The sequence below is a fragment of the Drosophila ananassae genome, chromosome XR (genome assembly GCF_017639315.1).
Source record: "Drosophila ananassae strain 14024-0371.13 chromosome XR, ASM1763931v2, whole genome shotgun sequence".
NCBI lineage: Eukaryota > Metazoa > Arthropoda > Insecta > Diptera > Drosophilidae > Drosophila > Drosophila ananassae.
Window position 1 is genome coordinate 18,793,150 of NC_057932.1, and position 25,599 is coordinate 18,818,748.

The 25,599-nt window shown below is 39.1% G+C and overlaps 2 protein-coding genes across 2 annotated transcripts; one reads left to right on the forward strand and one right to left on the reverse strand.

Moving 5' to 3' along the window:
- Positions 1–1,332: 1,332 nt before the first annotated feature.
- LOC6504407 (importin subunit alpha) lies at positions 1,333–3,987 on the reverse strand. The gene has a single exon (XM_032452203.2). It carries the CDS (start codon positions 3,677–3,679, stop codon positions 1,871–1,873), a length of 1,809 nt encoding a protein of 602 aa, XP_032308094.1. The 5' UTR covers positions 3,680–3,987; the 3' UTR covers positions 1,333–1,870.
- Positions 3,988–4,929: 942 nt separating this feature from the next.
- Positions 4,930–24,958, forward strand: LOC6504503 (inactive dipeptidyl peptidase 10). Its single transcript, XM_032452202.2, has 10 exons — positions 4,930–5,336; positions 10,413–10,555; positions 18,427–18,640; positions 18,711–18,805; positions 19,242–19,327; positions 19,476–20,117; positions 20,698–21,873; positions 22,779–22,973; positions 23,032–23,192; positions 24,084–24,958. Exons 2-10 carry the CDS (start codon positions 10,436–10,438, stop codon positions 24,428–24,430), a joined length of 3,036 nt encoding a protein of 1,011 aa, XP_032308093.1. The 5' UTR covers positions 4,930–5,336; positions 10,413–10,435; the 3' UTR covers positions 24,431–24,958.
- Positions 24,959–25,599: the final 641 nt, after the last annotated feature.

A 25,599-nucleotide genomic window follows, 5' to 3' on the forward strand; every position in this document is an offset into this window, starting at 1 on the left:
TTATTGCCATTGTTGTTGTTGTCACATTTGTAATCGCACTCGATATCGCATTAATTTTGCAACATTTCCACGCCAATGCGACAATGACAGCAGCCATAAGGAGAAAATATTGAAGAATATCGGGGGATGCCTTTGGGTGGATGGGCACTGGGAGAAAAGTTTAGTGCTTTCTTAAATCTTATAATACTAATAATAATATAATAAATCTCTGATCTAAAATATATATTCCTTTTATTTTATTATATTTATTTGTTGAATTTTCAAAAGTATCTTTTGAACATAGTATTAGATGTCAGGATTTTGTTTCTATTTGAAGTTTAAATACAAAATACTATAAAATAAAAGTAATCTTTAACTCTACTTAATTATTAAAACATATTTCAACTAAGTTTTTTAAGGAATTATTAAAGAAATCCACCCTAAGAAACAAAAGAAAATATAATTAAGCAAAAAAAATCAATGCCTGCCTAGTCTTTTTTAGAAATTTATGTTTCTCCCCGAGGCTCTCCCATTACCCATCCCATGAATACCCAAAACTCCCCAACTCTTCTCTCAGTGTAGAGGAAAAAAAGCCCAAGTCAATAGATTGAGAGAGAAAAAGGAAAATAAATGTTAATCGAGTTCTTGGGACTGACAGTCGATTGAGGTGAGCTGAATTGAATTTGTTTATGTGTTTCTTTCGCCGCACAATGTGACAGGACCTAGGGGGCAGGCCAGGAGGATATATAAGCCAGGACCCCCCCCCAAAGCAGGAGGAGAACCAGGACAAGGACGTGCGTTGCCAGGACATCTTTATACATCACGCTAGAATGCCTATGGCCTAGGGAGTGCGAGTCCTGCACTTGGCATATGAGTGTGCGATGAAGCACACGAAGTATCCTGAATATCCTCTTGAAATCCTGGCCAGCATTAATAACACTCTGTGGTCACAACTTCGTGTGGTTAAATATTCAAAAAAGGAGAACCAGTTTAAAGCTTTTCTGTTGAAATCCTTGGGGGCTTAAGGTCCACGCTTTCTCCAAGCTTTTCGAAGCAAAGGAAACAGGATTAAAAATGCTTAGCATTTCGCGAGCTTTGTGGAAGGACACAAAAGGATTACTAAAGGTTCCCCCGAAAGCTTATGGTTGACCTTTTCTAGGGAAAGCTTTCGGGTAAAGTCCCTGGCTTAGGAAGGATTCGAAAGTTGGGTGCTTGGAAGCTCTTCGGGATTTAGAAAATTTGCGAGCTTGGCGCGGAAAATTATTTGTTAAGCTTTGAAAAGGTTAGAGTTATTTGTTTTTACTTTTATTTAATTCTGATATAAAATCCCTATAAGAAAAAACACATTTTGGCTTTCACATGCAACAATATTGAATTTTATTCATTGATGGGGGGAATGAATAAAATTCAAGTGTATGGTGTTACACATATTATATATGGAGTTGAGGATGAAGAGACCACACGCTTACAAAGTGTAAAAGTGTAAATTAAGTGTAAATAGTGTATATAGTGCATATAGTGTATATAGTGTATATAGTGTGTTTAGCATTTGGAAATATAGCATTTGGAGAGACTGGTGTATCATAAGTATCTAAGTATTCCCCTTATGGGGGATCGGGGAAGCCTTAGATATCTTGTATAGTGTGTAAGTGTATTTGAAGTGTAATGGTTTTGTTTACAGCTTGCTTTTTTAGTTTTTTTTTTTAAGTGTACCTATTTTTTTAAGTGTGCGAGTGTGATTATCCATTTTAATAATTCACATGTATGACTAATTAACGAGTGTGGAATCGTGTAGGGGAGTGGAATTGTGTAGGGGAGTGTAAATTTTGTACTATTGATAATTTTGACCCAATGGAGTAGTAGTAGTTACGATGACTGAAGAATCCCTTTATCAAAAGTGAAATCCGCCCTCCGGCATGGGCGGTCCTGACAACTCAAAGGACTGCCCATCCGCGGATAGTCCTGGGCCAGCTGATCCTGGCCCTGTTAATGCTGCTTCAAGCTCTTCCTGACTAGCTCCATCTCCAGCACCACGCCTGGGACTGCGTTGTTTTGGGGCGCGATGGTTGCCGCCCGAGTCCTCCACCTCCGGATAGTAGGTATCGATTATCTCGAATGCCATTTCATAGACATCCATGTGATAGTGCATCTGCAGCTTCTCCACCCTGTCCAGGCCGCCCAGCTCCTCGAATTTCAAACAGAAGCTCGGGGTGGCGCCCAACTTGACGGCCAGGTTGAACAGGCTGCCGATCCCAGTTAGGACGATCAGCAAGGTCCTGGTGTCCTGCGAGCCGAGCATCTCGACAAACGGCTTGAGAACACCACAGTCGTCCACCATAGTTATATTTTGGAGCGGAGTTGCCGATGCGATCGTGTTGGTGATGCACCAGACCACCTCCCTCTGGATCCGGAAGTCGCCCTGCGACATAATCTTTCCCAGCTGCGTATAGACGTGCGCCTCCAGCATCGCCTGGATATGGTTCTGATTGTAGCTCATATTGCTCACTATCCAGGAGGTCAGCTTGATGACCACCAGCTTCTCGTGCTGCAGCAACTTGGCCAGATACGGCAGGACACCCAGCGATATCATCAGATCGGTGAGCTCATCCGACTTGGTGATGATATTCGCAATGCATCGCAGTGCCGGCATCAAGACGGCTATGTTGGCATGGTCCAAAAAGCCGATAATCCGTGGCACGGCACCCGACTGCAGCACCACCCGGATCTGATGGTAGTTCCGGTCGGTCATGTACGTGAATGCCCAGACGGTGTTGGACAGGACCTGAATGTCCGGCGTGTTATTCAACTGGTGGACCAGGTGGGGCAGCAACCTGGCCACCTGGGAGAAGGACGGTGGCTCCATTGGGCCGCGGCACAAAACGGCTATCAGCCAAGTGAGATTGCGGCCAAAGGTGATCGGATCCGGGACATTGAGCAGGGGCAGTATGTAGTCTATTATGTTGAAACAATGGACCAGATCTCGGCACTCTGGTCCATCGCCGGATATGTTACTCAGGGCCCAGATGGCCTGCTCAACGACGTCCTTGGACTTGGAACGCAACAGTGCCACCAAATGGGGCACAGCACCGGCATTGACCACGGCCATGGTCTGTTCGGATGTGCCCGAGGCGACGTTGGTGAGGGTCCAGGCGGCCTCCAATTGCAGTTTGGGATTGTGGTGCCTCTTCAAGAACTCCACGCAGTACGGCAATAGTCCGTAGTGGATCAGCATGTCGATGGGCGGGTGCCGGAGGTGGCTGAGCAACTTTCGGGCCGATTGGATGCCCAAAAACTGATACTCTTCATCGATGGAGCCGCCCACAGCGAGCATTATCTCTTGGACTGTGTTCATGACCACATCGATGTCATCACCAGAGCCATTATCTTTATCATTAGCCTTTGGTTTAGCTTCATTATTATTATTACTATATAACATGATCTGCATGTTATTCTTCTCCACGTCTTTCATTTCTTCATCATCATTGTTATTCTCGTACTCCATCATCTGGGGCGTCTTGGTCTTCGAGTCTGTATCACTCTGGAGCTCTTGACCAATGTTCCGCCTCTTCATCAGCTCGTCCTCCTTCTTGGACTTCCGCAACTCCACGGTGACCTCATGCCGACGAGACCGCGACTCCTCAGGATCATAGCCTCCTTTCTTGTAGACGCTCTGATTGGGGCCCGGTCCCGGTTTATCCATAGTGTCAAAAAGAAAATTTAAAGATATTCGAATATTTAAAGCCAAAAATAATTTAATCACTCGATTATAATAGAACACGGTTACGGTTACTGTCTTGCACGATAACTTTCTCACACGATTACTGGTCTCACACTTATTTTCACTCAATTATTATGTCACTATTTTTATGTTGGTTTTTTTGTTTATTTTTTTTATTGAAAAATATATTGGTTGTGTTTATTTAATTGCTAATACGTCTTACTGCCTGAACTACGATGACAAGAATGAGGTACAGGGAATGTGCTCCACACGATGCCAGAAAATCTACTGAGTAATGGACTACTTTGTTTGCATATTATTTGGGGTTTTCAGTTCCAAGGACTACTTGTTAATATTTGGTTTTATATTTTGGCAGTTTGATAGGCTTGTGAGAACTAAAGTAGAATTTTGAAAACTATTTATATTTTATTTTAGAAGAAATTTTAGCCACATAGCATTTTTGTTCATGTTTATCCTGGAAGAACTACTTTTCCTTTCCTGAGATTTAAAATTGTGATGTAGAGAAGCTGTACAGTCCACCCTAGCCATCCTTTCTTAATTAATTATTAATTATTAAATTCTTATTTTAAATAAATATTTTTTTAATATTTTCTCTTTAAGATTCTTTCATATTTCTAACCCAAAACTTAACCAAATTTGCTTCAAATTTGAATTCAAAACAAGCGCTATGACACAAAAGCTTTGGTTTTGAGCTTAGGGTTTCTCAACAAACTAAACTTTCTTAAAAGTTTAACAGAAAATTAGGAATTTTTTTGTAAAATATGATATTAAATAAGAATTAAGATAAAAAAAACAAAATAAACTAATAGTTTATTTTGTAAACTAATAATAGTCCTTATTATTTTCCACAAAAACAATAAAAAGCGCATCAAAATACCTTCAAAAGTCTAGCCAGGACACAGGTGAAAGCTTTCTCCCGCAAACAGCTGATTTTTTGGGGGGTTCCCATTATTTTTAGTTGTTTATTTTTGGCGCTTAAATTCGTGTCGAAAGGTAAACAATAACAACAATCAAGCGGGCACCCGGTACTGCTACTACCACACACACACTACCACACATACACATACAGAGAGAAAGCAGAGAAATGGCAAAGGAATGAAAGCGTTTACCGTTTGTTTCGCTTCTCCGCCTCCTTCGCTCATTCGCTCCTTCATCAGTTTCAGCCGTTTTTCGGTTTTCGGTTGTCGGCTTGTCGGCTTGTGCCTTTGAATTTCAGTTTTAGTCGTCGCCAGACTTCCGCACGGAAGTGTTCGGTCGCTCTCTCCCTCGGGACTCTCTCTCTTATCACACTCACACGGCACAGGCACACCCACACTAATACACCTATATCTCTATCTATCCGCCACTCTCCCGCTCGCTCTCGATAGCCACACTTGTTCTTGTTGTTGTTGTTCTTATTGTAATTGTTATTTATTTTTTTTGTGGCCATTACAACGTGCATTTCAAAAACAAAAACAAAAGCAAACAAAAATAATAATAAAAAAAAAATGAAAAAAAACAATTAAAAGTGTGCCGACAAAAATGTAATCAACTCACCGAAATTCATTAAAAAAAACATTTGGAAAATAAAACAAATAATAATAGAAATAGAAAACTTTTACAAAAAAAAAGAAGAAAGGTGGGAAAAAGGCTAAAAAGAGAAATGAAAGGAAAGTTGCCAAGAAAATAAAAAGAAAGGGAATGAGTCTGTTTTTTATTTCTAAACAGCTGTTGTTTTTGTCTATTTTGTTGTTGTTGTTGTTGTTGTTTTTTTGTTGTTTTGTTTATGTGCGTGTGTTACGCCATTTAAACCTGTCCCACTTTACCTCGCACCCTCCCCTTTCTTCTAAATCAGTCACTCAATCATTTAACATTTTGCACACCTTTCTCTTATTTTTTCTTTTTCGTAAAAAAAAGAGCAAGGATTTTCACAAAAAAGAAAGAAATTATATACTGAGAGAAAAAAAAGGGGAGTAAAATTAGTCAACTTGAGTGATAAGATCGCTAATTGCCTTTGAACAAAAGGGTTTTAAGCACCTGACTAATTGCTGTGGTAATTAAGCCACGTATTTTGCGATAAAAGACTTGTTTTGTGCGCCGAACCCAGTACTTTTCGGCTTTTTGGCCAGGTTATTAATAGCCCCGAAACATTCGCTCTAATTGAAGTAATAATTATGGTCTAGGATGTGGAAGTAAGAGTATTACGATTATTAATAGTATCTAGACTTATAAGTAGAGTTAGGGGTTAAGAGATTTTACTTAAATATGTTCAAAATATTATATTCTACCTCAGTGAAGTTTAAAAATGAATTATGTCCTAAAGCAAATGGTTTTTACAAAAATTTCTTCTTACAAAAGTATAGCATATTTTTTGGGGCTATACAAATTATATTATATAATTTTTAATTAATTAGTTCTTATGTAATTTTAATTTAGGTACTATTCTAAGTACTTTAAGTATACTATTTGGTGTGAAATAATTTAGAAAACGTGGCTAAGAAATACGATTTCCAAAAAAATTTCTGGGTATATAAAGTATAGCATACTTTTTTGGAGAAAAGACAACTATAGTAATTTAAATATATGTTTTTTTAACAAAAGTATAAAAACTCTTGATATTAACAGCCTTTGATTTAATTAAAATGTGATAGAAATAGGATTTATTAAAGCCCCTTAGCCTGATTTTCTGGATAGGATTATATTTTTTGACAAGTAATAGTATTATAAGCAAGATAAGATAGTTATTCATAAGTAATTATAAGAATTTTAAGCTAAAAATATGAATATATTATAGCCTTAAAGCCTTAATACAGATATATCTTAGAATAAGAGAAATCTATTGTAATACCAATTTTGAAAACTGCATATCCTTCCTAGTATCAAGTGCGTGTTGCGTGTGAACTTTCATATAAATCTATAAGGACATTTTTAATTTCCTGCTCAATGGCAGAATGGCAGGATGGCCAGAATGCAAACAAACAACAAACAAACAAACTCGACGAACAGGACAGCGGGAAAAGTGTGTCAATGCTCTGTACTCTCCACTCTGAGTCTCTGGTCTCTGAGTCTCTGAGTCTATGGTCTCTGGTCCCTGTCTCTGGTATCATCAAACTGCACAACTGCAGCAGCTGTTTGTAATGCACACCCCCTTTATAACTACGCCTCTGTACCGCGCCTGGTGTGCTGTGGCATGGGGCACATCCCCCTTTTCACACACACTCTCACACACTCATACACACAGAAGACAAAAAGTTTGCCCAACCTAAAGCCGAGAGCTGTATATTTTGTTGCCTTTTCTTTACTTTCTTTTTTTTTGTTTTTACACATCTTGGATTCTTTTTTTTTAGATACCCTAACCGGAAGTATTAGAATTTGGACTAGACCTGTCCTGGAAACTAAATTGTTTATTGGAAGTGCCTATGAAAGTCATCTAATCTGTTTCTTCTTACTAGTCCATCAGTTTCGAAGCTATTGGCTTGAAATTTTCATTATTAATCACTTGATTGTTGTATAATTTTTAATCAGAATCGGTGGACTATATGTTATAGATCCGATCATAGAAATGTCCTCTTTCAAGTCACTCTCCTCTTATAATATTTCAATAACATATCCCTCCTTAGAGTACCCTCGAGTGCGACTCCTTTCCACATTATTTTTTCTTACTTGCATTTTTTTTTCTCCTCTGTTTGCTCACAACTTCAAGATGTGTCCCTGTGCATGTACATGTGTTTGTTATCCTGCAAGTGTCTGTGTGTGTGTGTGTATGGCTGTGTGGGTGTTTTGGCATTGATATATGTCAGTGCTTTGGTTAGTGGCGAGCGTCAGAGATTGGGAATTGATAGGACTGACAGATGGGCTTAAGGCCCCACAACGTCTAAATAATATCAGGTTCATGCCATTAGTTCAACTTTTAAATTTGCTAGTGACTTTGAACTTAATCACTAGAGATTATTGAGAACAAAATCATAGATACTATATCTCAAGCTACAAAAAGAGTAAATTACAATAATCCAAGAATCCTTTTTGTAAAGTATTTAACCTTTAAGAACTACTCGCCGTGGAAGAATACTTTCCCGAAATTATATTTTCTTATTTTACAAGCGGAAACTTTCTTGGCTTACTGCCTTCCTCCATCCTCCATCTTCCATCCTTCTTGGCCAAAATAGTTTCCTGTTTCTGGTGAAAGTATGCTGAAGGAAATTCAACAACATTGTTCAAGGCGAAAGGAAAGGGTTTAAATTGAGAGCCGCAAAACCCAAATTGATTGCCAAAAAAACCCAAAAAAAAAAAAAATCAACTAAAATTTATATACGAAGAAAGTGGTTGAGTAAAGAGAGTGCCGGAGAAAAGAAGGCCCAAAAGGCAGCTGGCGAAGGAGACCTGTGCAAACAAGAAGCGAGAGCAATTGAACCAACTGACCACATCAATCATACGCCACGTTGTACCGACCGGAGCTAAACATTTGCATAGGCCCTCCGTCCCGGATCTGGGCCCTCGGGCTTGGGGCTGCCACTTGACCGCCTGGCTGTCCTTTGGATGTCCTGGATCCCCGGTATCCATGAAACTTCCTTCCCGGTTAAACTTACGCTCAACAATATGCAAATTGCAAATTTGGCCCAAGTTTTTTCCGCCTTCATCCCTTTTCTATTTGTTTGCCTTCGAATACTCTTTCAATAAAAAGGTATTTTAATTTAGAAGTTAATTTCTAGAAGTTCTTCATAAAGTAATGAAGATATTACTCCATCGGGATTATCTCTAGAGGTTATATAGACTTTCGATTATCCGCGAATTTGTGTTTTTTATCCGCCCAGCTTTCTCATATTTTTGAACTTGTTAATGTTTCTTTATCTAGATATTTTAAATAAATAACCCCAAGGGTATTAGAGATCTCGTCTTTATAAAAATATGACTTACTTTCTTGAATTTTTTTCCCCAGAAAAGTTTTCCCTCCAAACAGCTGGCACTTGGCTCTGCTGAGGCTCCCCAGCTTGGTGTGTTTATGCTAATACTTTTCGCAAAGATTTCCCCACCCACCCATTGCACATGTGCCCAGAAAACTGAATACTAAAAACCAAAAAAAAAACTGTAAGCTAAAGATGGAAAACTGAAAACTGAAAACCAAAAAGCCCGAAGCTGTTTAATTCAATTTTTGTTCGCTTTTTTTTTTTGGCGTTTTTGTGGCAACTAAGTCGTTTATCTGGCACCAAACAGTGCCAGCAAATTGAATCAACAGCTTAAACTTACAGCACATCATTATAATCATGACGTCGGTCACATTATGCGGGGCTCGTTCAGGTTAAGTCGCTGGCTCGGTCGACTTTCTCTTTCGCGATTATGCAAATTTTGTGCGCCGCTGCCAAAGCTAGGCCTTGCTCTCCCACATCCTGCCCATCTCCCATTACCAAAAACGAATTTATTGCCCAAAAAAGCCAGACCGATGATTGCATAAACAGCTCATTAAATGACATACACAGGACACGCAGGCTGCGAAGGTTACGCAGGATTCGCAGGATGCTTAGGGAGTCGGGATCGAGCTGAAATGAAGCCAAAAATCTTTACGACGCACATCTCTAATTTAGATAATGCCCGAGCACGCACAACATGACATATATGAGAGTGTGTAGGTGGGTGTGTGTATAGGTGTGTGTGTCCTAAAGTCAATACACTGTTAAAAATTGTATTTAAATTGAATTAGGAATTTTTTTAGATTTTTTAACAGTGTTTTTTTCACGGCTACTCTCTTAAAATTTATATAAAACTTTAAAATTTTAGATATAATATATTTAAGCCTTAAATATAAATAAATTTAAGAAAGATAAAACTGTAAAACTGTACTTTATTTAAGATTTATATTTTATATTTATATTATTATATTATATTTTTTATAAGATAAGATAAGATTAAGATTATAAGTTATAAGTTATATACTAGATCATAAGTGCCCCATCGCTTTTTTTAAATCATTACGCGTTACTAGCTCTTTAAATATTAAAACCAAACAAAAATAGTACATTTAATACATTTATTCATACATTAAAAAATAAAATTAAACCTCTAAGAAATCCAATAAAGCGCCACAAGAATAATTTATTTATTTCTCTTGAAAAGAAAAGCTAAAAATATGTTGAGGTCTTTGGCATTGTACCCACAATAAAATCTAATTTTAAAACTGAGAAAAAAATAGTAAATATTAAAAATAAAGCAAGCTATAATTGTTTAAGGAAAAAGAATAAAATAAGAAACAATTTCTATTCCTAATCCCAACATAAAAACCAAAGAAAATAAAAGAAAACCCTCCCACATTTTGACAATAAACACTGTCATCAGCGTTCATCAACTTAAGCTCCTTTCTTTATAATCATTTATAATGATAATTTCTGTCAGTGTAGACCTAATGCGTGCTATAATGGCCATTCCCTTTTGATTAATGAGCCGTTTGACTTGACTGAAAATAAGATGAAGCTAAAACTGAATTCATGGCCAAAAAGCACAGGCTAAAAGCTATGATTTTTTTTCCCTCGCTTTTTTCTTGGCAAAATAATAAAAAAAAAAAGAAAGAAAAGAGAAATACTGGCAACAGTTTGTGAAATTCTCAGGCAACTTTCCTTATGGCCATTGGCGTTAAACTAACTAATAAGCCATCTCATCATTTGCCACATTTCATCATCTCATCGTAATCCGCGCCATAATAATCACACCACATCCCGGTCGACAGTATCTCGGTAGTATCTCAGCGAAATGGTCGAGATACAAAAGCCGCATTCGGCATTGAAAAGGCCATCGTTAAAACGGGAAACGGTCGTTGTTAACAACAGTGCCCCGACCATCAAGAAGGTGACTCTGGTGCCCAAGGATGAGGTGAGCCAAAAATGTTGATTCCGGCTAATTTGCATACCATTTTCTAGGATTGAGATGCGGGGGTTTTTCGGATTTTCTGCCGTTGTGGCCTAAATATTTATGGACAGAGCTATTCTGGGCAGTGAAATGGTATAACAGAATATTCTCCTTCAAAAAGTTTTTTGTTTTTCTTAATAAAGTAACAAGTAGGAAGTAACTAATAACTAGTAACTAGTAAAGAGTAATAAGCTACTAGTTAGTGCTTCTGGAAACTAGTATCTAATAACTAGTAACAAATTTTAGGATTCTAGAAGCAAAATACCAAAAACTAGTAACTAGTACCGAGTAACTAGTAACAAGTAACGAGAAGTTAGAAACTAAAAACCAGAAACTAGTAACTAGTAGTCAGTTCTTGAGCTAATAACTAGTAACTAGTAGCTAGTACCTAGCAACTAGTACTTTATTAACCAAAAAACCCACTCATAAACCACCATTTAAATAAATATTATCCTTTTTGATACTTAAGAATATAATTCCATCAGATTCTTTGAATAAATTAAGCATATTTTTTAGGAAACTCTGAAACCAATTTGATGCTCAGTTCCTGTTGTTTTTATTCAGAGCATATTTCTGCAGCAGGCACCGAGGCACCAGTCTTTCGGTGTTTTGAATATTTTAGCCAAGTTAATTAAGTATGCAAATGTTTTTGTCTTTGGCCAGGCCAGGCGAGGGACCAGGGACCAAGGACCAGCTAGCCAAGAATGGAAGGGATTAAGTGGCTTCCTTTTTCTAGGCTCATTTAATTGCTTTCAGACGCGCCGCAGATAAATGCGCTTCAAGGCACAGATATTTCATGGTTTGAGGTCCTTCGTCCTTGCTGGTTACGCCTTGCCACTTCCTACCCTCTCGCTATTGGTCCCTGATCCGGGGATCCTTTTCTTGTTGCCGTTGCCGTTGCCGTTTGCCGAATTCATAAATAAAACAACAGAAGGATGAAGGAAAAACGATGCGTGCGCCCTCAGATTTCACAGTTTATAAATTTCGAAATTATACACTCAAGTTTAAGGACGACTGAGGAGGACGAACGATTGGACGACGGGGTAATTGAGAATGAGAAGTGGGCTCAAGGACCTTATTCTCCTTGTTGTTGCCAACTTTCGATTGGCATTTCATTATTTTTGTTTTTTGTTCTGTTTCGTATTTTGTTTTTGCCCAACAGTTCCTCCTTGAGGTCCTCCTGTTGGCCCATAAATAAAACACAAAACTCGAGTTGATTTGCCATATCGATTTAGCCATATCGCTGAAAAAAAACCTTGCGGCCATGCCATCAAAAGCAGCCGACGCCGCGATTTTCTTCTCTTCCAATTTTCTTTTTCAGATTTTCCCCTGCCTCCCCTCTCACCAAAAAATAAATAATGAAGAGAAAACGATATAAATAAGTGGTCCATAACGTCTCTTTCCTGGACTTTATTACCTTATTTTTTGAATCGGAAACGACAGCCATAGCTCCGACATAAATTAATAAAATCCAAATAAAATTTATAGCTCTGAGCAAATAATTGAGCAGTTTCCCCCCCTTCTATTTTCCTCCTATTATATTTTTTTTATTTTTGAAATTTAATTTGTTCCATGGAGAGAACCTTTTTCTTCACTTTCTCTATGAAATTTGTTGCCAAACTCATTTTAAGCTAGCTGACAAAACTTTCTACTGGCGACAAATGGGTGGGGGGGGAGGCCAAAAGTTTCCCCAGAAGCTGATTACGCTGCAGGGGCGTAGCCGGTTAAGGGGGACTATGGGGGCATTTCCCTTGATTCGCTTTTAATTATCCTCATTTGAGATTTGTGCGAAAGTGTTGTGAAAATTTGAAATTAATTCCATAAAATTAATACGAATTCTTATAATTTTTATTCTATAATTTTATTCCTTAACTCAAACTCTCTTGACTTTAAACCAAAATTTCTTTAAACTTTTATCAACAGATCTCTCTAGTCTAGACTTCAGAGTAGACCCTGAAAACCCTTTTTTTCCGCCTTTTTTGTATCCTACATATGCCATTTCTCGCCAAGTCCAAGTTTTCCGCATTTTCCGTGAAGTTTTCCCCGCCGTTCGGGCAATTTGTGGCCAAGATAAGAAAATGACGATGACCAAAGTGAAAGGCACAAACTTGGATCAATAAATAAAAGTAGACAATAAATTTTGCATTCCAGGATAACAAAAACAAAAAATATAGAAGCGATAAGGATAAGGTCTAGGATATAAAGAGAGAGAGAGCAGTCCTTACCCTTTCATTAATAATTGTCAGCCATGCATGTTGAGGGAAAATGGAACAATTTTTTCCAGGAAGGAGAAAAGGGAGTAACGTAGCGGTCATCATATAAGCGAGCCAGAGGAACCAAAAGTTCCTCATAATGACACAAGTTTTTCCCAGCGTGGGCAAGTACGAAAAACTTTTCCGTGTGTCCTTCCATATATCTTATCCCAGACATATACACACTTATTCCAGATATATACATATTCTAGATATATATAATATATTTTCCCAACTACCATTACCACATTCTTTGCCTTTCTTCTGCCTTCAATGTTGCAAATGATTTGCTTTTCACTTTTTTTTTTTTTTTTTTTTTTTTGTCATTCCTCAGGGGAACCATTTTGAAATTCCCCTTTCTCCCTATCTCTTTCTACCATCCATCCAACTCCCAGACACCCGTCTCTTTCTACGGTTTGCGTAATATTTGCGCCTATTCTCGGACAGGGCCATAACTTTCTCCCATTTTTTTCCGTTTTTTTTTTTTTGGTTGTTTTCTCTGCAATTTCTAATTAAAAGACGACAAACATTTAGTTGTACGCCGACAGCCGAAAAGTATGGATCAACACCTGCTCAAGGTCGGTGTCCTGGCATCCTTGCCGCTCGTCCTTAAAAGTCAATTAATATTAAGATTAAGTGCGAACACTTTAATGACACAATTTCCAGGCTCAAAGGTCTTTTCTACGTTTTTTCTTGTCTAATTTATGGAGAGTTTGGGCTTTAATAAGATAACCTATTGGGGTAATGGTGTTCCATAAATTTTAAAAATATTTAAAAAGTGTATTTTAAAATTACAAGTTACAAAAATTAATTAAAAACAAAGTTTTATCAATTTTAGAGACAAAATAGTGAAAAATTAAGATTCTAACTTACCAAAAAATACATCCCAAGTTGTGTTTAAATAAATTAGAGTTCAAAAAGTGATTTAAAAATCTGTGAATCAGAAAGTAAGGTATTTTAAAAATAGTTTTTGAAAAATATAAGAAATCTAGATACCATAAATTAGGATATATATTACACATAAATAAAAACATATAAAATAAAAAGAAATTAATTAAAACCTTAAAATACTACAAATGTTCAGAACATGTCACCTTTTAAACACCCCATTATTTATAATATCCCCCATTTTGTTCTCCAAAAAAGCAGTCCTTTCCGCAAGGACCCCCCAAACTGTCCATTGTCTGGACATTGTCCATTGTCCTGTCGTTCAAGGACCTGAAACTTATCGCCCAGCCAGCAGTCGGGAAAGTGGAGGATAATGGGGGAGAAGCGGTGAAAGGCGGAGAAAGCGGAGAAAGTGGCGAAAGGCCGAGTCAGTTGTCGCCGCAAATTCGTCATTGTTTTTTGGGGCCGGCAGGCAGGCAGGCAGGCAGGCAGGCAGTGAGGAAATCCAATTAAGCACTCAACGTTTGGAATGCTGCTCGGAAAAGGCCAAGAATTAAGTTTCCCGCCAAAATGCACAAAATACTCAAATTTCCACTTCTATAACCTGATGTGATGTGTGTGTGTTTTAGTGCTCATATATGTCTGTGTGAAAATGAAAATGTGTTTGTGAGTTTGGTGGAAAATCTTTATGATGGGCCATAAAATGCAGCTGCGAGAAAAACCGCTACAAAGTCCTACATGAATTTTAGTGGCTGCCACTAGCAACAAAAAAAATAAACACTTTTGTTGGCCAAAAGTAGAGGCTCTTAGATTTAATAGTTGCCCATGGAACTTTTTTTTTAACAATATAATTTTGGAAAGGTTGTAAAAATTAAAAGCAGGGAGTGCCTCAGAGACTTTTATATTCATTGCTTCTCTGGGAAAATATTCAGATTAAAGTATTTAAAAACTAAAATTATATTCTTCCTACAAAATTAGACAAAAAATAGTTCCTGAAATAGATTTAAATGGTAACTCTATGTTTTAATTTATTTAAAAACAAATTATGGAGTAGTTGGCCTGAATAATTTAATTTCATTTAATATATTTAAATATTATATCCCACAAATCTACATTTATTTGTTGAGAATTTTGATTAAAAATGTTTGAAATGATTCCGTCTCTTATTTTGTATCTGTATCTTTTTTTTGTTAAGCTTTTTGTTCGTTACTGTTGCTGTTGTTGATCGAAATGCCTTTGTGCTGCTCTCCCACTATTTGCGAGGTAATTATTTTCTACGGAAAAATAAAATGGCAAAGGACCTGGCGTTGGTTTCGTTGGTTTCCTGTGGCTGAGGGAGAACTCGGTGTGGAAAAGTGTGTGTGTTTGGGAAAAATTGTGGTTGGTCACAGTGCTGCAAGTGAGAGCAAAGGAGCCGCAGACAAAGTCGTAAAATGCAATCCATGCCCTTGCCTCCCGGACAGACTCATCCGGATACGGGTTATACCAGGCTATGGAAACTAGCAAAAAAAATATAGAAAGAAAAAAATAACACAATGGTTGGGGAAAACAAACCTTTGTGGTCAAAGTCCACACATACACCCACTCACAGCCACTCCGGGAGAAGTGCAGAAGGTAAAATCAACAATAACAAAGTATTTTCAAGCATATGCACTTGTCAGTGGCATCTTCTGAGTGGCAGGCAGCCCATAAAAGATGCATCCCACGTCCAGAACCAGAACCAGAACCAAAGCTAGAGCCAAAGCCAAAGCTAGAGCCAACTGGCCAGGTCCGATCTCTTTGTGGCTTTGTCAGCTGTCGGCTTTGGTTGCGCTCTAATGGAGCCAACAATGGGTGTACCAAAATAGAGAAAAATATCAGACTAGCAGCCAGAGGGGTAATTCCAAAGGAAGAGTGAGGAACTTGTAGTCTAAGGGGGTTTTTAAATTATGCTTCTAAATAAATTATGTAAAGTAGTGCTTATAAGAGGAAAATATTTAAGTTTTTCAGGTAAAAGTGAAGAAGGTTCTACGCCGCTTAGGTCTAAATTGTTAATAAGTTTTTCTTTAAGATATAAGATATAAGATAAAATATATAAGTATATATACGTTTATTTTTTATTTTATTCTTAAATATGATGTAGTTCTTAGCTAGAATTAGTTAGTCATAGACTTAGTCCACTATAAAGTAACATTTAAGGCTAAAATTATCAAGTTTAAATCATTTTGGGGAAGAAACTAAGCTTTTATTTAGACTTATTTTTAGAATTAAATACTAGCCCCTAAAAATAGATCTAAAATTACATATTCCAACACTTTATTTCCCCTTAAATTAGTAAATTTTTCTCTCGGTGTAATCAAACAATCGAAAGACAAGACGTGCGAGATGTAATCGCACAAAATGAGGGGAAGTATGGTCGGAAAGCCGCTGGTTGAATGCAAATGCAGCCCGGCAATCGATAATCGTCGGTGGAAATGGCGGAGAAAGCGACGAAGGAGGCCCTGCCTCCTTACGCTCCCCCCATCGGTTAGCCCCTCAATGAGCATTTAATGAGCTGTGAACGCATTCGCCAAAGCGACTGCCGACTGCCAACTGCCGACTGCCTGCATTTGGCGTTACGCCCAAGGCTCCTCTTCTGGAAAAGCGACAACAATAATAACGAAAACCGAGAACCCAGAACCGAGAAACCCAAAAGCATCGGGCCAAGAACAATGCCGACACAACTACTTCATTCATTTTCACATAAATTATGCGTACACTTAGGTAACTCGCATATAACGTATACGCCCCGGGTGCCAAGGAACAGAAATAGGCAGAGGATTATATAGGGACTATATTAGTCCCTTCAGGATAGGCTTAAGATTTAAATATAATGCATATTACTCATACGACATGTAGGCTATGCAATACTATTTCTAATTCTACTTTAAATAGAAAACTAAAAGCTTTAATATTTTTGTTTTTATTATGATTGCTTATTGAACTTATTGTCGAGTCAATTAAGTTTTATTGCCAATTAGCTGGTGGCCAGTACTTTGGCTGTCGAGTATGCCAGAAAATGTTCAATTGTCACACCTTTTTATGGCCAACTGGGCGGCATTAATAGCTAATGAAAGGACATCATCACAGGACACATGGCGGTAAACGAGAGGCCGCACGGCCAAGGACCAAGGACGGCAATTTACAATTGTTGGACACTAAATGGCCTCGCTCCATCTGCCACTTCCGTTGGCAATAAATTCAACTTGTCTCTTTTGTGTCCAGTTTTTGTTTTGGCAATTAATTTTTGTCCCAACTTCTGGGCCAAGTTATAGTAATTATTACCAAAAAAAAAAGACATCTATTAAGGTCAAGAGCTATGATTTAATCAGACCTCGAATAACATCAAAACTTGACAAGTAAAGTTGACTTTTTAAGCCATTTTTTATGGAGATTTTGGCATTAAAAACCTGTAAAAACCTGAAACCCTTAAAAAACAAGTTAAAAACTCTATGATTTAATAACCCCCTTAAGTTGTTAAACTTTTTAATGGCCTGTACTCTGTGTGGGACGCTTAAAGTGTCCTGGTTTTTGAGGGAAACTGTTCAACTCGTGGCCGCCTCAACAAAATCGAATTTCCTGCTCTGCAGTTTGGGCCAACTAATTTCAATTAGCACTTTTCACATGCACATTTTAGCCATGTTCTATTTGCTTTTTTTTTTGTTGGCCATTTCTCCCTCCAAGCGTCAAGTGCATATAAATTTTTAATTCAATTTCAAGACACAAGCAACGACGACATTGAGTGGCTGCCACTTGGGGGACTGCGGCCCGAATCGAATTGGCCAAAAACACAAAAATAAAAACACGAAAAAAATATATATGAGAGAGAGAGAGAGAGACTGAGAGAAAAAGGACATTTAAATCCACAAAACCAAAGCCACAAGCCTGAAGTCCTTCGATAAGAAAATTCGAGTCCTGGCTAAGTGCAAATCGAGTTTACGAGAAGGATTATTTTCCATCCATATGTGTGTTGTCATGGGAGGGGGGTTATGGGGCGGAGGCGTTTGATGTTTTGGCAAGTAGGCGTGGCTGTGGACAGGAACTTTCCGCCTCACATGCAAAATGCATTAAAATAGTTTGGCAATTACTGTGAGAGGGATATTGATTCTAAAGGACATTTAAAAAAAAAATTATAAAATTTTACAGACATTTTTCAACAAAAACTAGTCTTAATAAATTAATATTTAATATATAGCTATTATTTTTTAAACTACATCTTTTACAGGGTATTGAGAAAAGGTTGCAAAGGAAGGCCTTCATATGTGACCTCAATTTACTTGATTTTCTCTTGTCAATTAAAGCACTTCAAGGACGAAAGTGAAACGATTTTCTGGCCATTTAAAAGGCAAATTAAGGGATAAATGAAGCAAAATACATTTAAATCCTATATCCATTACCTTTCGACTATCCTTTGGCTGTGATCCTTGGCTGGGAATGGTCTCTCCACTCCATTAGTTTAATTGAAAACAAAGGGGGGGTCCGAAAAAAAGGCGCAGCCTAATGCAATTAACCAATTAGAGGAATAATATTTGCCATGAAATATGAGGGAAGCCAAAAAAAAGGATAAAAGGACAATGAAATATAGACTTTATAGAGTGGAGAGCTCAACCCCTTAACACTCTGTTCCATAAACTAACTAAAAATATTTATTAATAATTTATTTTGAATTTTTTCCAGGAACTGGTGGCCATTTCTCCGGAACGTCGCAACTGGCGGGGCATCTTTATTGCCCTGCTGGTCATCGCCGCCGTCTTCAGCCTGATCATATTCTCGATCTTCCTGCTGTCGCCCGAGGACGAGGGCCTGCGCATCCGAGGACGCCGCATGCTCCCCAGCGATATCCTTGGCCGGAGTCTACAATGGAAGCCCTTCAACGGCACTTGGAGCAATGGTTTGTTTTTATTTTACTTTTATTAGTTTATATTTTATTTAAATATTTATATTTTTGTATTTATTTCTAGGTCGAGAGCTCATTTATCGGGACCCTACAGGCGGTTTGTCCATTCTCAACATGGCAGACCTCACAACACGCATTCTTATGACCAACTCCACATTTGTAAGTATATTTAAGGATATATTTTACATTATAATTAAGGATTACAACGCCACACACTCTAGCATGTATGTAGTTCTAAATAGCCTACCATTTTATGTCGTTTTTAGAGAAAAGCGACATAAGTGATTTATTTTTATTTATGTTAAAATTATTGCTTCGTTACTTTCCAATTTTTTAATCAATCCTTAATAGATTAAAAGACTTTTATTTAATAATTGCAAGTCTTAGAACGACATAAAGTCTCCAAAAACCCTTCAATAGTATGTCGCTCTAAAAAGAATACAAATTTATGTAGCTTTTGAATTAAAGTCTCTAGATGACACTTTTATCAGTTTAACTCTTAAATGTATTTAACTTATTTTTCAGTATTTTACTTTTATTTATTTTAAAAATTAATCTTTTAGATTTTTATTAATTATATTTTTATCGTTTTCAGCGACAACTGAATGCGGAATCATTTCTCGTGGCACCAGACCAAAAATATGTCCTCCTGCAATCGGACACCAATGCCGAGGGCTCTAGGTAAGTTCCTCCATCCCTTCCACGTAACTTGAAGCATTTAGTTCGAGTGTAATTATATTGGGGAATTGAAAAATGTATAATCTGGCAAAGACATTAGTTAATTTGATAAGAAAACAGACGAGTGTGTGATATTTTATCGCTTCCGCAGACATCACGTATACGAGGTGCAGACGGCAAACACATTTCCGCTGGGACCCACCGAGAACATTGCGGAGGCGCCCCGCCTCCAGCACGTGGTATGGGCACCGGCCAACCCACCACCACCCCTGGCGGCGCCACCACCTCCCCCGGGCAGTGTCCTTGCCAGTCCTACCACCACCTCCACCCTCGCCCCCCTGCCCAGCGGCAGTATCATTCTGAACAGTTTGGCTGGCGCTGCGAATGGGGCAGCGTCCGGTGGTGGCAATGGAGGCGGACCAGCCGGTGGGAGTGGTTCGGGAGTTGGAACTGGAGCAGGAGGAGCAGGAGGCCCAAATTCAAATGGAAAAACTGGCGGCTATACCCTGAATCAGGCCATAGCCTTTGTCCATCACAACGACATCTACTACAAGCCAAAAGTCCAGGGCGAACTCGTTTGCCGGATAACACAAACGGGGGGCGGCAGTGAATGGGGGCAGGGCTATCCGGATGAGGCGGCGCCCACGGGGGGCGTGGTCTACAACGGTGTACCGGACTGGACATACGAGAATGTTCCGGAGCTGGAGAGTCGACGGAGCAGCATGGAATTCTCACCGGATGGACTTTATTTGGCGTATATTACTTACAATGACAGCGAAGTGAACGAATACAAGTGAGTGTTGGGCTTAGGGAGGTGCTACTGTAGTTTTAAGTTTTATCTTTTGAATTTTAAAATAGTAGAGTGGGGAGGGGGCTTCTTCAAGCATTTTTCTCAGTGTTATTAATGAGATTATGATGTGTATTTAAGTGCCTTTCTATGTCCGCCTGTCCGTCTGTGCGCCAAAATAAAAAGTAGCTTATTATTTATGTTTTCTAATTGTTAAATTATGAATTTTATTTAAAAAAGTGTGTTCTATAAACCACTTTCTATGCTTGAATTATTCCAGCTTCACAATTATGTCTATTTTTTGTTAAAATGCGAACTATTTCTTTGTTTCTCTGTCCGTTTGTCCGCCAAAATCAAATATTAAAGTCTTAAATCTTTTATAATAATTATTTAAAATTTTTTTTTTATCAGAGAATACTACAATCTATTCTATTCCTATTTGTTTGTGAAGAAAAAAGGACTAAGTCCAAGTCATAATATTGTTTTTTGTCCGTCTGTCCGCTTGTCCGTCAAAATATTAATTTTAATAAAAATTATACCCCTCCCCCTCAAAACCCAGTATTAATAAACCCCCTTCCCTTTTCAGATACACCTGGATGGGGGATGACATCAAATATCCTGCCGTTCTGAGCCAGCGTTACCCCAAAACCGGCTCCCGCAATCCCAATGTGACCGTGAACGTGGTGAACCTCTCCGTGATCAAGTACATATTCCCCACCCAGATCAAGCTGCCCGCCGACCTGGCCAATGGAAGTTACGTGGGCGGCCTAACCTGGGCCTCGACCATCGATCTCTCGGTGACGGTCACCAATCGAGAGCAGACCAAGGCCACAACAGTGTTGTGCCGGGCACCGCACTTCCATTGCCAGGCGGTGCACACGGAGGTGACCATCAACGATGGCTGGGTGCTGCCCTCGGAGCGACCGGTATTCTCCGCCCGGAATCAGTTGATTTCCCAGCAAAAACAGAACCAAAAAATGCAACAACCACCGGAGGAGCCTCCGGCCGAGCAGCAAATGAACCTAACGATGGAGGCCACCGGCAGCACCACCCATGAAATCAGCAACGGGGGCTACCTCCTGAAGAGATTGCCGGTGCGGGATGGGGAGCACGGTCACTACCGGCACGTGGTTTTCATCTCCTCCCTGGATCGCAGGCCAGTGCCCCTCACCATGGGACGGTTCGAGGTGACGGAGATTATCGGTTGGGATGAGCCGCATGAGATAGTCTACTTCATGGCCGCCCCGGAGAAACGGCCGGGGGAGCGACATCTCTACAAGATCAGCCTCAAGCTGAATGTCACGGAGTCGAACCGAACGTACATTACGTCCACCCCGCCCACCTGTCTCACCTGCGACAACACCGAGTCCACCTACCGCCTGCACCGGGCCCGGATATCCCAGCGCGGCGATCGCTGGGAGGATATTGTGGCGCGCTTGGAGCCGGACGACTGTCTCTACGATATACCCAAGAACTGTCTCTACAACCGGGTGCAGTTCAGCCAGGACTACAGCTACTACGTCCAGGAGTGCCTGGGCCCGGAGGCGCCCAGTGTCTACCTGGTGGAGACGGCCAGCAACGACAAGATCTATGTCCTTAATGCCGGTGACGTCCTGCGGCATCGACTCTCCCAGCTGGCCGTGCCCCAGATGCGAACGTTCAGTGTGGAGATCCGGCATGGCTTCCACGCCCAGGTGCGCCTCTTCCTGCCCCCGGGAATGCGCGAGGAGGAGGATGTGGCTTTCCCGTTGGTGTTGCACGTGTAAGTACATTTTTATAATTTTTTTACACTTTAAATAATAAATAAGATATGCTAGCTCTATGTATAAATACTAATTTAACAACAAAACAGTTAAAAATATATCAAATCTTAAAGATAAAAAATAAGTTAATAAAATTAATTCATAATTTATAATAACTAATTATATTTTTAAATAATAATATATTTTAATTATTTAAAAAAAAAAAAACAATAATTAAACTCACCGGTTCCACTGTATTTACAATTACATGTATTTTACACTTATTTACATACATGTAAAGTATGTGGCGCATGTTTCATCGCATCCATAATATAACGGTACTTTGCAGTGGGGTCTCTTCTGGACTGGCAATTCTCCCCTCTCTCACCCACAAACTCTCAATAAAGAGCGGTGGGGCACAAGCCACAGCATATTTAAAAATCTGCCTTAAAACACAAAATTATAGAGTTATTATATGAAAAAAATTAAATTTAAAACAAAAACACACAAAACACAAAAGGAAACACGTAAATACTGACAAAGAGAGGATTAAAATTATTTAATTTTATATATATTTGAACCACAGATAAGAAAGCTATACTACTTAACTAACAAAAGATTTAAAACATGTTGAAACGACACTAATTTTAGTTTTTAAAGAAATAAAAGAAAGCAAAAACGAAATCACACAAAATGGCCACTGGGATTAGGGAGCCAAGGACTAAAATGCTCTCCTGATCGAGGACGCTGAAAGAGAGAGGGTCTGGTGTTGCCAATGCAATTTTTGTCCCCACTGGGGAGATTGGCGCCAACCGGTAAAGATTTGAATAAAGAACAAAATTATCGAATATGGAATATAGCATTTAAGACTTAATTATTAAAAATAATATTTAAATATTTATTTTAATACATTGAATATTTTCAGAGATGCCTCCCCAGGATCTCAATTGGTAACAGAGCGCTTCCACGTCGACTGGAATTGGTATTTGGCCAGTCAGCGTAGTTTTATCGTGGCCCAAATTGATGGGCGTGGCAGTGGCTATCAAGGAGAGCTCCTCCGCACCCAAGTCCACGGAAAACTGGGCACCGTTGAGGTGGAGGATCAACTGGGCGTACTAACGTAATTTTTCACATTTTCTTAATTTAATTTAAAGAATCTAATGTTTAATTTTGAACAGATACTTGCGTGACAACTTGAAGTTCATTGATCCTTTAAGGATCTGCGCCTTTGGCTGGGGCTATGGAGGTTATGCCTCCGCCATGATGCTCATCGACGATTCCCAGCAGGTCCTTCAGTGTGCCGTTGCCATAAATCCGATCGTCAACTTTGGATTCCACTGTGAGTGTCCTGACAGAAATTATTCACATTAGCCCCCCCAGGACATCTACAATTTTGTCAATTTTTATCCGATCCTTAAGCGGAGTACCTTAAACGACTCGTGGATCGATTCCCCATCGATCTGCTTCAAAATCTGGAAACAAAATATTTTTTAGAATTTCTGTCATTTTTCCTGGCCATCCCCCTTCACAAATGGGGAATTCGTGGGTTCGCCCCATAGGCGCCAGAACCATGTCTATATCTTTTCCAATTTTAGTCCGATCCTTGAGCGGAATACCTTAATCGATTCGTGGACCGATTCCCCATCGATCTGCATCAAAATCTGGAAACAAAATATTTTTTAGAATTTTTATCATTTTTCCTGGCCATCCCCCTTCACAAGTGGGGCATTCGTGGGTTCGCCCCATAGGCGTCAGAACCATGTCTATATCTTTTCCAATTTTAGTCCGATCCTTGAGCGGAATACCTTAATCGATTTGTGGATCGATTCCCCATCGATCTGCATCAAAATCTGGAAACAAAATATTTCTTAGAATTTCTGTCATTTTTCCTGGCCATCCCCCTTCACAAATGGGGAATTCGTGGGTTCGCCTCATAGGCGCCATAACGAAGGGTATATCTTTGCCAATTTTGGTCCGATCCTTAAGCGGAGTACCTTAAACGACTCGTGGATCGATTCCGCATCGATCTATTATAAAACTTATAGGTACAATTTTTAATTAATTTTTTCCTGATTTTTCCATGAATCCCCTTACGAAAACCCCGGTATTCATGTATCCTAAACACTTTTATTTATACATCAGCAGTTAAAGAACATTTATTAATAATAATATTACATAATTAATAATAATATTAATAATACATAATTAATATTAATGTTTGTCGTTTCAGACTCCTTCTTCACGGAGCGGTACATACCCCTCAAAGGCGACTACCTGAGAGCCCTCCAGGAGGCGGACCTCACCATGAAGGCGGGAAACATCAAGGGCAGGAACCTGATGCTGATGCACGGAACGGCGGATACTTTGGTCCACCAGGAGCACACCCTGATGCTGGTGCGGGCGTTGGTGGAGCAGCAGGTGAAGTTCCGGCACCAGGTGTATCCCGACGAGGATCACGGCATCGGCAGGTCATTGAGTCACGTGTACAAGACCATGGAGTGGTACTTCGATGAGTGCTTCGGCCCCGTCGACGACAACGAGTGGGACCCCACGGGTCTGTTTGTGTTCAAGCAATAATTAAGACCCCCCTACGATCCTTACGACGAGGATCCGCTGGCCAATCAGCTCAGCGACATCGACATAGCCCCAGCCCCGGATCCGGAGGACGGTGATCCGGATCGGAGCAATGCCGGGGTCAGTAATCTCTCCACCCTTCTAACGGCCACCACCACGACGGCATCGCTATCCGCTCTCGATGAGCTGGATAACCGGTTGCAGGCCCTCGATCTGATCACCTCCTCCACGGCGACCACATTGAGCAAGGTGGCCGGAAAATTGTGCAACTACAGCAGCAAGAGGCGGCTCCATCAGTCGGAGGCCACTTTGGCCCAGAAGTCACGCATCCTTCAGCACTAAGAGGTATCCTCAAGGAGTCCCAATGGATTACCTGAGGCGTCCACAAGGAATCCTACAGGCGTCCTCAAGGATATGTAACACTGTGTGTATGTGTGTATGATTGAGTAATTGATTGAATGATTGATTGAGTGGGTGTGCTTGGTTTTCGGTTCTCCAATGGTTGTCTTAATTTTAATAATTTTAATTTTTTAATAAATATTATTTTAATATTTCTCTAAATTTTCCTCCAATTCTATAATTATAATAATCGAAAATCTCTTTTAAAAACTAATATAAATTAATTAAAATAAAATGGTTAGTTAAATTTAAAACAATTTTATTACTACAATATTTTTTTTATTTAATAATTTATTAAATTAAATGTATAAATTAATTAACACTTAACCATAAGGAACCGAGTGTGAAAGGGAATCGAAATTAAGGAAGCGAGTAGAACGGAATTAGAAGCCAGAGGGGAAAGGAAATAAACCAAAGCAAGGTGATTCATTTATGCGACTGATTATTAAAATATGTGTACTAAATAATTAAAAACGAAAAAAAATAAAAGCGAAGTGCGAAGGGATGGCGATCCGCGAGGAGACACGATGTCGATGATGTCCTTGCCGTAAGGATAACGAAAATGTAGGGGAAAAACCAAAAACCTAAAGCTAAATGCTAAAAACAAAATGCAAACTAAAACAAAAACATGCAAAACAAATATTAAAAAAAATACACAACAATTAACTATGTGTAAGTGTTTCATGTATTTAGTTTTTGGGTATTATATTTAAACTTTATTTTTAATTAATTATTTAAATAATATATTTTATGTAATGTCTCATTGGTGTTTC